The following is a 13,184-nucleotide window of genomic DNA, read 5'->3' on the forward strand; positions in this document are numbered from 1 at the left end:
GCTTGGAGGTAAAGGGGAATGTGTGCATGAATATGACAGGTAGAGAAACAACAAACACCTCTTGTTGCTCTTCTGTTGACCCTCTTGCTTCTGGCTTAGATTCACCAAATGCATGCAGAGGAGACTCAGCCTCAGCCCTCCAATCTCAGCTCTGTGGTATGGGCTCTGGTCTGTCAGCGGACTCCTAGATTCTTCCCCCAGCCAAGAGGAGGGAGGGAAGAATGTGTTCTATACATCCTTGTTCATGAGGACAAACAATTGCCTTGTGTTGGCAGTGACACAGAGGGATGCATGCAACATACCACTTTTGTCAGACCAACCTGGTAGGGAGCACTGTCTGACCTTCCCAGTGACAGTTAACCAAACTATAGTTTATCCTGCTATTTGCCCACAAGAGAGAAATAATATCATTTAATTGCTTCATATCTGCTTTCTCTGTTCTTGATCAAGTACCATTTCACAGTGTCTCTTCAGGACACTGTGTTGAGTGGGGCATTGTACACAAATGTAGCCATGACTATCATGGTGTCCATCAAGTTTGCACATAACTTTAATGAAAGCCTCTCATAATTTAGGTCTAGCTTAGAGGCACTAAACTAGTTTAAAAGAACTAAATATGATTGATAAAGCCTTACTCATTGATATAATGATTTGTTGTTTAAATGTTTTGTACATTAATTGAGTAAATGTAACAATTCATAATTATTGCAACAATCACATAAATTGTTTAAATAAACATTTATACTTATGACAATCACATAAGCCTCATATTCAATCTGTAAAATGTTTTCATAGAATTATAGAAATGTAGGGCTGGAAGGGCCCTTAACACGTCATTAGGTTCATCCTTCTACACTGAGGCAGGACCAAGTAAACCTAGACAATCTGTGACTGGTAATTGTCCAACCTGTTCTTAAAAACCTCCAATCATGGGAATTCCACAGTTTCCCTTGGAAGCCTATTCCAGAACTTAATTAGATTATTTCCCCTAATATCTAACCTACATCTCCCTTGCTGAGGATTAAGTCCATTACTACTTGTCCTACCTTCTGTGGATATGTAGAACAACTGATCACCATCCTTTTTATAACAGCCCTTAACATATTTGAAGACTTATCAGGGCCCTCCCTCAGTCTTCTTTTCTCAACACTAAAAAGTGCCCATTTTTCAACCTTTCCTCATAGTCATGTGGCTATGGGTGAAGAAAATACTTTGTTTTTCATTGTAAATTTAGGTCAAATTTTGGTCTCTTTTTCATTCGTTTTTATAAAGCTTTACTATTTTCAAATTCTGTGTATTTCACTGAATAGCTTTGGGAACAGCTATTCATTTTTCACCCAACATATAGTGGGTGAAAAATGAAAAGTCTATATAATAAGGCACTTTGAGATCTTTTTGCTGCTTTGTTGTAGCATCTCTGATTCTAGATCATTATCAAAATGTAGGCTTGTATGCTACGCTTACTGGAATAATGCTACTGTTAGTTGTATTTCCTTAACTACTGTTTTGCTTCAGTGCAGATAAACCATTGCTAATGAAGCACACTACATTAAAACTGGGAAGCTTGATGAAAGGAATAGTTAGATCAGTGATTAGCAAAGCTCTTTGCATAGAAATCTCTGTGTACTGGTAATTGGACTAGAAATCTCACTGAAACAGACTTTGCAAAATCTCCAGAACATGTTAGTTCAACAAGATCAGAAATCCCATGAGTTTTTTCAGTTCTTCACAAATATTAATATTATACTTGTGTCATATTCTGGCTGGACTCCTGAAAAGTGTACCAGCAGAGACAGGTATTTTAATAATTGACATTAAAACCTTATTCAAGAACAATGAAGATAAAATCTAATCATAGTTTGATATTCATATATCTAATATTCCCAGGTATTATGGATAACACTTGTATGTGTATATTCAGGAACTCCAGACCTTGTATGCCAGTCTGTCAGATATACTAGCTTGCAAGACTGCTATCTGTTTATGGTTGAACAGCTTTTCAGGTCTCTCTTTTGTGCTCTAAGGCTAGCCCATACAAATTACTAGTGGTGCAAAGTTGACGTTGGGTTTTTGTTTGTTTGGTTGGGGTTTTTTTGGGTAGAACTGCTTGTTTGCAGATTGTTCTACTTGGTGATAAAGAATTTGCTTATTACAGGATAATGGATTAATTGGTGAATTCAGAAATAAACCAATTTTAAATTCATGTAAAAAAATTACTTCTCCCTCCCACCTCAATTATTTATAATGTACATAGAGGCCATTTAAGCTTCCATAGCTGACTTTCTGGAGATTAGTCAACTTGAATACTAAAGATAATTTTCCAAGGATATACTTACTCTGTAAATTTATTAGTTATTTAAAAAAAATCAATGTCTTTGGCATGTACTATAATATATGGAGATATACGTCCCTCATAGAGCTGGAAGGGACCCTGCAGGGTCATTGAGTCCAGCCCCCTGCCTTCACTAGCAGGACCAAGTACTGATTTTTGCCCCAAACTCCTAAGTGGCCTCCTCGAGGATTGAACTCCCAACCCTGCGTTTAGTAGGCCAATGCTCAAACCACTGAACTATTACACTGGTGTGAGATCAGCATCTGATAATATTCCTCAAACAGAAATCATGTTGTGCTATCGAATAATGAAAGGGGTTATATCATCCCCTTATAACAAGTTCACAAACCATTTTGAGCAGGCAGAAATATATTGATCATACTTTTAGGTATAAAGAAAAAAATTGAATGATAACTACATGCATTAGAATTGCTAAGGCTGATATTGACCAACTATTGCTGCTATCTGCTTTCAGTGGCATGTGTGAAATTACTTGACAGTTCTAATCTAGCCCCTAATGACCAGGTGTTCACATTAGAAAAATCACCATTGCAATTAGTATTATTTTTAGGGCTGTCAATTAATTGCAGCTTACTCACGTGATTAACTCAAAAAAATTAATCGCACTGTTAAACAATAGAAATGTATTAAATATTTTTGAATGTTTTTCTATATTTTCAAATATATTGATTTCAATTACAACACAGAATACAAAGTGTACACTGCTCACTTTATATTATTATTTTGATTACAAATATTTGCACTGTAAAAATGATAAATGAAATATTATATTTAGTTCATCTCATACAAATACTGTAGTGCAATCTCTTTATCAGTCCTACTTCTTGTTCAGCCAAACAAGTTTGTTTACATTTACAGGAGATAATGCTGCCCAGTTCCTATTTACCAATGTCACCAGAAAGTGAGAACGGGCATTCGCATGACACTTTTGTAGCCAGCATTGCAAGGTATTTACCAGAGGCGTAGCGAGCGCCCTCCGTACCCTCCGACCAGAGGGGGCCCCGCAAGGAAGGGGGCCCCTAAAAGTGGCAAAATAAATACCGCATTCCAGTTTCTGCATTGTAAGGGGCCCCGCCCGGACATATGTTCGGAGAGGGCCACGTTGGGAGGGGGCCACGTTCTTTGTTGCTACGGCCCTGGTATTTAAATGCCAGATATGCTAAACATTCTTATGGCCCTTTATGCTTCAGCCACCATTCTAGAGGACATGCTTCCATGCTGATGATGCTCGTTAAAAAAATAATGCATTAATTAATTTTTGACTGAACTCCTTGGGGGAGAATTTTATGTCTCCTGCTCTGTTTTACCCACATTCTGCCATATATTTCATGTTATAGTAGTCTCGGATGATGACTCTGCACATGTTGTTCATTTTAAGAACACTTTCGCTGCAGATTTGACAAAATACAAAGAAGGTACCAATCTGAGATTTCTAAAGATAGCTAAAGCACTCAACCCAAGGTTTAAGAATCTGAAGTGCCTTCCAAAATCTGAGATGGACGAGGTGTGGAGCATACTTTCAGAAGTCTTAAAAGAGCAAAATTCTGATGCAGAAACTACAGAACCTGAACCACCAAAAAAAAAAAAAAAAAGAAAATCAACCTTCTGCTGGTGGCATCTGACTCAGATTATGAAAATGAACATGCGTCGGTCTGCACTGCTTTGGATCGTTATCAAGCAGAACCTGTCATCAGCATGGACGCATATCCTCTGGAATTGTGGATGAAGCATGAAAAGACATGAATCTTTAGCACATCTGGCATGTAAATATCTTGCGATGCGGCTGCAACAGTGCCATGTGAACCACCTGTACTCACTTTCAGGTGACATTGTGAACAAGAAGCAGGCAGCATTATCTCCTGCAAATGTAAAAATACTTGTTTGTCTGAGCAATTGGTTGAACAAGAAATAGGACTGAGTGGACTTGTAGGCTCTAAAGTTTTACATTGTTTTATTTTTGAATGCAGTTATTTTTTGTACATAATTCTACATTTGTAAATTCAACTTTCATGATAGAGATTGCACTACAGTACTTGTATTAGGTGAATTGAAAAATACTACCGGTATTTCTTTTGTTTTTTACAGTGCAAATATTTGTAAGTGAACACTGTACACTTTGTATTCTGTGTTGTAATTGAAATCAATATATTTGAAAATGTAGAAAACATCCAAAATATTTAAATCAATGGCATACTATTATTGTTTAACAGTGTGATTAATGGTGATTAGTTTTTGTAATCGTTTGGCAGTCCTAATTATTTTTTTAATCTCAGCGGGGAAATGAAGGATGAATTGGCATGGCACTTAAATGTACCTCGTTACCAGTAAGGATGTTATTGTTATCCATGTTATTGTGATAAGGCAGCATGTGGAAATTGCACTGCTGCCCATATTGTATCAGTTTGGTGACTAAGTAGAGAGCTTCATTCTTCATTGCTACCAACCTGCCACTTTTCATGAGCACTAATTTTCTTAAAAGTACTAAAATTAAATTCTGAATAGGGAATTTGATTTAAAAAAAAATCTTTATATGACATATTGAGGGATTAGTCTGCCCGTACTCTCTTATTATGTTGTGAATGCTTCATCATCCACTGTTAGTCATTTGAGGTTTCAAACTAATAAGTACTTTAATGCTTTGGCAGGGTTTCTTTACAATTGTTGCAGTAGTTATTAATGTTTTACATAATTTGTTTGTTATTTCAGCTACTTTGAAGGAACTCATATCCCAGACTATGGTGCGCTGGGCTCAGGAAGACCAGATCCAAGATCCAGAATTAGTCCGGATTATGTTCAACCTACTTCGTAGGCAATATGACAGCATCGGTGAGCTACTGCAGGCTCTGAGGAAGGCCTACACTATTAGTGCTGCTTCTGTGCAGGATACAATCAATTTACTAGCAGCACTAGGCCAGATTCGCTCCCTTCTCAGTGTCAGAATGGGAAAAGAAGAGGAATTGCTTATGATTAATGGATTAGGGTATGGAATTAACATCATTTTCTTTTTAAATTATGAGTAAGGGTTTGGTTATGGGATGCAGAGCCTTTCATTTCTAGGTCACTGGCTCTAGTCTGACTCAGGTAGTATCTGAATGTCATTGCTGGTTTCAGTTGGCTCCTTGGCTGCCAATCTGAATGTATAGGCCAAAACTACCAAGGATATTATAAAGACTGAACTTGGTTTTCATATCAAAAACAGCCCCTCTGGATCAGGGGGCAGTTAATAAAAGTATTAGTGAGATGCTGTGCTGAAGCTTTGGCTGCTGATCCCCCACATTTTACCAGCTTTGTGGATAAGTAAAGGATTTATATCTCCATTGGTGTCAATCATGAACTCTAAATTGACTTCACTTTGTTTTATTTTCATTTTTTTAAGTTTAAGTGAAAAGCCATTGATCAAGAAAGACTGTCTGATATCTTTGTAATAGGCAAGCCTTCATTAGATATTATTAGGTTGAAACCCAAAAAGCCATCTCAGTAATAATGACTGACCATATTTGAATTGGAAGAGTAGGTAGTATTGTCAGTGAACCCTTTATAAGATTATGTTTTTGAGAGACTAACCTGAAGCATCCCCTAATGAAATGATTACATTTCTAATCCACCTCCATTGTAAAACCACCTCTCTTAAGCAGTTGATTTTTGTTGGTCCCTGCAGTGGCCACTGTAGACATATTTCATTGTAGCCTGGGCCTATTGTTTTAGTCGTACATGTGTGTGACTTAGTGTGTGTGCATACAGGTCACATACATTTTAAGTAAGAATGAAATAAGAAAATTTCAGATTTTAAAAATTAGAGTGTCAATGGAATGAAAATATTTTATTGAGAGAAAGAAATCAAGATGATTGTCCTAAGGTTTCTGAATAGTATCTTCCAAGACACTTCATTAGGCAAGAATTGATACAAGCTGAACATGGTGTTTCTTTCCCTTACAACAGATGTAAAGTTTTCCTTTACCTTCTGGTTATTTATTTTTATTATTTTATTCTGCAAATAAATTGTCCTTTCTGTTGTTGCATTTAGCAATTCAGTATATGGTACCTAGCAGATTATTGTAAGACAGTGGTTCCCAATTTGGCCCTGATCCTGCACCATTAAAGTCTATAGAAGCTTTGCCATTGATTTCAATGATCCTGGATTAAGCCTTTTGGAAATTGAGGTTCCCAGTAGCCCTTTTCGGAAGAGGTGGATCATTTCCTACTCCTTTTCCCAATCTTCTATGCTCCTCTAAAGCAGGTTTTTTTTTACCATTTTTTTCTAAAATGCCAGCAATATCCAATGGACCATTGCATCTCCTATAGCACCAGGAAAACTATTGTGTCCTATAAAGGGTCGTGAGTGCTAGGATATGTATGAAGAGGACTCAAAGTAAAAATGTTAAAATATCCCCGCTTAAGGTGACTGTACAAAATGCATTCCAAATGTACTGCACTCCTATAGCATCTTAAAGTACCTCAGAGTGTTACAAACATTAATGATATAAACTTCAGAAACTTCAGAAACAGAGTTAGGTAAGAACTGTCACTTCCATTTTACAAATGGGGAAACTGAGGAATGGAGCAGAAGCAAGAATAGAACCACAATTCTTGACTCACGATCATGTGCTTTGACCATTATACAATGTGTCCTTTCTTCAAGGAGACCAGCAGTAAAAATTGTTTAAAGCAGTGTTTCAAGTTGGAATCAGCATATTAGATGCGTAATATTTCATATCAAATTAAAGAAAAATGATGCCAAATAAATAAATGATTAACGTTTAAGAAGTGTCAAGCATTTCCACTATTGTGATTAAAAACTCAGATTTGAAAATGATCATTTTGTAATGACCTTGAAATATGAATAATGCTTTCCATTAAAAAACACAGTCTGTATTTCTGAAATATCTGTTTTGATAATTTAAATGAAAATATGATTTTTTTAAAAAAATGCATTATTGACTTTTCCCCCAATTTAGGGATATAATGAACAACAAGGTGTTTTATCAGCATCCTAACTTAATGAGAATCCTTGGTATGCATGAGACAGTTATGGAAGTGATGGTAAATGTGCTTGGAGGAGATAAATCTCAGGTAATTTCCCAAGTATTTTATCATTAGTTTTATCTCTTGAACGTCAGCAAAAACCTATTAAGATGTGTAATAGGAAGCAATCTCAGGGAAAGAAGGATGCTGTTTATGGGCTATGCACACCTGTATTATTTATCTAAGTGGGATGACATCAGATATGAATTAATGTTAAGAACTGAAAGTAATTCCTTGTGATAATATAAGAAAGCTGACTAACATTATAGAAGATGATCTGTTAGGTTTGATATGAGAAACTATACCATAGTGTACAATCCTCTTTTCATATAGTTCCATCTTTAGGAATAATGCATTCTGAGTGCTTTAAGGAGGTTTGTTACTATGTAAAGCTAATTTTTATACGTATGTATGTAACTGGATGTCCTTGTAGACTAAGTAGCCTCACACAGGATAAAGCATAAAATATGTACAACTGGTAAAGGGCTGCATTGCCAACACTTAAAGCAGCTGCATGATGGGATTAATTAAAACAGTCTTAATTTTGAATTTCCAAATTCCATCTATTTGTAGGATTGTGTCTCTGCCATAATATTATTGTAATGCAGTGTTGTCTTGTTTTTTGTTTAATTTTGTGGTAGCAAATATTTCACTCAAGTCTATGGTGTATATGTATAAACATATAAGCAATGTGCCCTAGGGAATAGAGCACTGGATGGGGACTCAGAAGACCTGTATTCTATTCCCAGCTCTGCAACTGGCCTACTAGGTGACCTTGAGCAAGGCACTTCCCCACCCTGTGCATCAGTTTCCCCATCTATAAAATTAAAGACATAAGCTTTATAAATTAGAGGGTCTCCTTTTCTGCTCCCAAATTATCTCCAAGTATTTGTAACTATTTGACAAGTCTGTTACAGTGCACTTCTAATGTAAATACTCAAATTCTTGCTAAGATTTTTAGGCATTTTTTTCTGTGAATGTTCTTGAAAATAAAAACTTTCTGCCTAAATATATGCAAAGAAAAGGGGTCTTGAGTACTAATGAAGTACATTTGCAGGTTTTATTCTCAGGATATTTGCATTTTTAAATTTTTATTTTTGTTTGTTTGTTTTAGTCACCTAACACTAGTCAGGACCTCATCTTTGCTTCCTATCAGAAAGACAGCACCTCCAATAGCACAAAGTCCTCTAGCACAGTATTGAGGCATTGATTAATTTAATTGGGAACAAGGAAAAATAGAAAGAGAGAGAGAGTGGTATGGCCCACGTAGACCTTTGTTAAAGAGAACATCAATCCAGTGATTTATTGCTGTGGTTCTCAACCTTTCCAGACTACTGTACCCTTTTCAGGAGTCTGATTTGTCTTGCATACCCCAAGTTTCATTTCACTTAAAAACTACTTGCTTACAAAATCAGACATAAAAAGACAAAAGTGTCACAGCCACGCTATTACTGAAAAATTGCTTATTTTATCATTTTACCATATAATTATAAAATAAATCAATTGGAATATAAATATTGTACTTACATTTCAGTGTGATACTTGAGCCTGTTTTTCACTTGTGAGCCTTGTCTGAAGCCCGAGCCCCAGGCAGCAGGGCTGAAGCATGTAACTTAGCTTTGTGGGGCCCCCTGTGGCATGGGGCCTGGGGCAGTTGCCCTGCTTGCCACCTCCTAATGCCGACTCTGCTCTTGTGATCCCCCTAAACCTGTCCCGTGATCCCACTGTGAGCTGCAAACCCCACGTTGAGAAACTCTGATCTAGATTGAGTACTCCCTGGAAAACCTCTGCGTACCCCTGGTTGAGAACCACTGATTTATTGTAGCTCTGAATCAAATAAAAGGATAGTGGTAGCCCAAGTATATTTTCAATATTTTGCTTAGCAGGCAGGCTGTCATTGTAAGAAACCTAAAATGATGTATGTCACCATATGGAATACGTAATACAAATTATGAAAAGATATAAAGAAGATTGAGGGAAAACAAAATTGTTGCTGGCAGTTATTAGATGGTGGTCTAGTCATATCAAAGACTTCACAGGAAAGCTGAAGGCTTGACTTACACTGATGTTCACCACAATTGTTAATCGAGGTAGTGAGAACTTTGAGAACACTAATTTTTTTATTTTACTTTTTATAAAAAGAAAGAGGAAAAAAATCAAAATCTAAGGCCCAGGAGAGCAAGAACTTTGGTTTTTAACTGTGTTAAAAATAAAGATAGTGAGAAATATAATCCCTACATCTTTGAAGCAAGCAAGGAGAAATCATTCATCGATTAAGGAGCCCTAGAGGGAGGGGATACGTCACAGATAAGGACCTCCATGTATTGTGGGAGACAAGGTGGGTGAGGTAATATCTTTTATTGGACCAACTTCTGTTGGTCTCTCTCACCAACAGAAGTTGGTCCAATAAACGATATTACCTCACCCACCTTGTCTCACTAATATCCTAGGACCAACACAGCTAACACTACACTTCATTCAGGTATTGTGGGAGTAATGCTCTACTAGCTTGAGGCAATGAGTAAAATGTGCCATCTTAATAAACTAAAAGTCTCAGACTACTGTTAAAACATTGATTTTTGTCAGTGCTAACAAATTCAGTGGGAGGACTTTGGGAGGTAAGCCATGAAATTTGTTAGATCGTGCAGTATGTTGGCTTCTATCTGATCTTTGCTGGACTCAGAGTTTGCCAAAATGCAGCTTGTTTTTGGATGCCATTGCTAGTGGCTGAGATAGATACAATTTTGAATAACACCCAGTCAGCTTTGACAGTAGTTGCCCAGTTATCTACCCATTAATTATATAAATATGTTTACAACACCTCTGTTGGAAACCGTATTTGACATTTGGAAGCCCCCCTTATGACATCTGAAACAAAGAAGTAGAAACGTGACCATCCTTTATTTTTTGCTAGTCTATCTCTATGACAAAACTCATTCTACCCATTTTGGAAACCAAGCCTGTGGAGGGGCACATTTCCTGGCTTTATAGGTGTATGTCATACAAACATAGGACCTGATTCTGATCTCATGCTGGTTTTACATAAGTGAGAGGAGAATCAAGGTCCAGAAATGCTCAAAAGAATACATGTTAATGGATTCCAATGTGCATGCATTGCAAAATATACAGTATTCAAGACGGTGGGGCAAATCCTCAGTTGGTGTAAATTGCCATAGCTCCATGAAGTCAATGGAACTATGACCATTTACAGCAGCGGCAAAACAGGCCCTGTGGAACTGCCGGTGTGTTAAAAGAATTTGTTTTAAGTGCCAGTACTGCAGAATATGTCGTAGACATAACTTTAGGAGACTAACTGATCAGTGTGGTATTTTTCTGCCTGCCCATTGAAAAATATAACTGTTTGCTTAGTATACCTGCTGTAGAAGATCAATGTATTAAGCTGACAGGGGGAAAGAAGCTAATAGTTTCTGGTACTGACCAGACTTGCCCTGTAAGTTGGATGTAGCTGAGTCTTACTGTTCTCATGCTTCTACTACCAGATATATTGGTACTTCAGAGTTTTCACCTCAGTAATTACAGTATATGCATAATAAACCTGAGATTTTCATGTGGCTTTGATCCAGAATGATTTTTTTTTTATTTATTCTTTAACACAGACTTGATGCCAACAGGAAAAATTTCATTGGGGACAGAAAAGCAAGTTTTTCCAAGTTCGTTTCCCCCAGGAAAATATTTTGGACCATTTTTATAATGATGTTCTTTATTTTATTTTTCAGTAACAAAGTAACAATTCCTCACCTACAGAACTATTTTTCATTTTCACAGATGCAACCCCCCAAAATATTAAATGTCATCATGAACATTAAAAAAAAACCAAATTTATATTTTATGTATTGCTTCATAAGTAGTGGGAATTTTTTCACAGTTCTGTCATCCGATGAATAAGGGGCTTGCTTGTTGAAAAAAATCACTACCATTTTTTTAGGAATATGCACATTGGTTATTATACAAACCCCTGAATTTTCTAGTTCCAATGCTTACAATCAGTACCGTGTTCTCTGTTATGCTGTTATTACTTCTGAATATTATTGACTTAGTCCAAGCCCATTGTTTACCTGAACTATGAACAATAGGTGGCATTGAAGAAGCACTGCTGCCTACATAGATATTAGCAGCCATGTTGTCATTTTGTCGGGAGTAAATGCAACCACAACAAATAAAATAAAAGTTGAACTAATTAAATATATATATTATATTGCGCCCTGAAAAGGAATGAATTCCAGTGATGCCTCAGCCTCCAGCTGAGAGTGTCCTGCTGCTGGTCCTTAAAAGTTCAGACAGGGGAGGGAAAGGTCTGCAAGAACCTCAGGTCTGACCTAGAGATGCACAATCTAGAAAGAACTCAGCTTGATTTTCAGATCTCAATTTGAATTTGCAGCAGTGGCAGTTAGAAAAACATTTTGTTACTTCTAAACTTAGTTAATTTGACCTGAAATCATCTCTACACAAAAATCTTGAAACTTCATAATGTCTTGGTTATTCATAGATTCATAGATTCTAGGACTGGAAGGGACCTCGAGAGGTCATCGAGTCCAGTCCCCTGCCCGCATGGCAGGACCAAATATCTTGGAGACTGCTTCACTGCAATAGTCGGAATGCATTTATTTGCCATTTTAAAGCCTAAATTCATATCCTGTTATAATTTAGGATCTTAAGTGGAATGTTTATTTTAAAGTATTGCAGTTAGGGTGACCAGACAGCAAGTGTGAAAAATCGGGACGGGGCGGCGGGTAATAGGAGCCTATATAAGAAAAAGACCCAAAAATTGGGACATCTGGTCACCCTAATTGCAGTAAATCTTTAAAAGTTTCCATATTGTGGCTCATAAAACTTGAAACTGTTCACTATGAAATATATTTAAGAAACCTTTTTTGTGCTGATTTGTAAATGGAAAGTTGTATTGTTTTATTAATAGCTCCACATAGTGGGAGTGCCTAATGACAGTTTTGCAAGGATAGAGTATTGACCCCAATTTTCTAGACAAAGTCCAATTTGTTTAATTGTTTAAGTCTGCTTATACCCTTGTTGACTGAATTGGAGAACTTATTCTTCATTTCTCCTCCATTTAAAAGCAAAAAATCTTGTGTAGTGCAGAATGGCTGCTGCTTTGCACCTAGGGTTGCCAACTGTCTAATCGCACAAACCTCCACCCCCTTCCCCGACCCTTCCCAATGCCCCACTCACTCTAGCCCCCCTCCCTCCATTGCTTACTCTCCCCCACCTCACTCACTTTCACCGAGCTGGGGCAGGGGGTTGGGATGCAGGAGGGGGGGTGGGCTCTGCACTGGGGGGTGGGACCGAGGGGTTCAGAGTGTGGGAGGGGGCTCTGAGCTAAGTCTGAGGGCTCCAGGAGGGATTTTGAGTGTGGGAGGGGGTTCAGGGCTGGGGTTGGGGTGCGGGAGGGAGTGTGGGGTGCAGGCTCTGGGAGGGAATTTTGGTGCGGGAGAGGGTTCGGGGTGCAGGCTCTGGCTGGGTGGCGCTTACCTCCGATGACTCCCGGACGCGGTGGCATGTCTGGCAGTGGCTCCTAGGCTCAGGGGTGGCCAGGTGGCTCTGCATGCTGTCCCTGTCTGCAGGCACTGCCCCTGCAGCTCCTATTGGCCAAAGTTCCCTGTTCCCGGCCAATGGGAGCTGCAGAGTCAGTGCTTGGGATGGGGGCAGCGTGCAGAGATCCCCTGGCCGTGCCTCCGCCTAGGAGCTGCTGCCGGACATGCACTGCTTTCGTAAGCGGACGGCGGAACTAGGGCAGGTAGGGAGCCTGCTTTAGCTCCCGTTGTGCCGCCGGACT

At 38.2% G+C, this 13,184-nt stretch overlaps 1 protein-coding gene across 1 annotated transcript in view; it reads left to right on the forward strand.

Moving 5' to 3' along the window:
* Nucleotides 1-13,184, forward strand: part of RYR3 (ryanodine receptor 3) — a 625,867-nt gene that overhangs the window by 357,326 nt on the left and 255,357 nt on the right. Inside the window, exons 41-42 of the mRNA XM_065402721.1 lie at nt 5,060-5,333; nt 7,309-7,423. Of these exons, the coding sequence (XP_065258793.1) occupies nt 5,060-5,333; nt 7,309-7,423 (389 nt within the window). The remainder of the gene's footprint in view (nt 1-5,059; nt 5,334-7,308; nt 7,424-13,184) is intronic.

The sequence above is a fragment of the Emys orbicularis genome, chromosome 4, assembly GCF_028017835.1.
Source record: "Emys orbicularis isolate rEmyOrb1 chromosome 4, rEmyOrb1.hap1, whole genome shotgun sequence".
Lineage (NCBI taxonomy): Eukaryota > Metazoa > Chordata > Testudines > Emydidae > Emys > Emys orbicularis.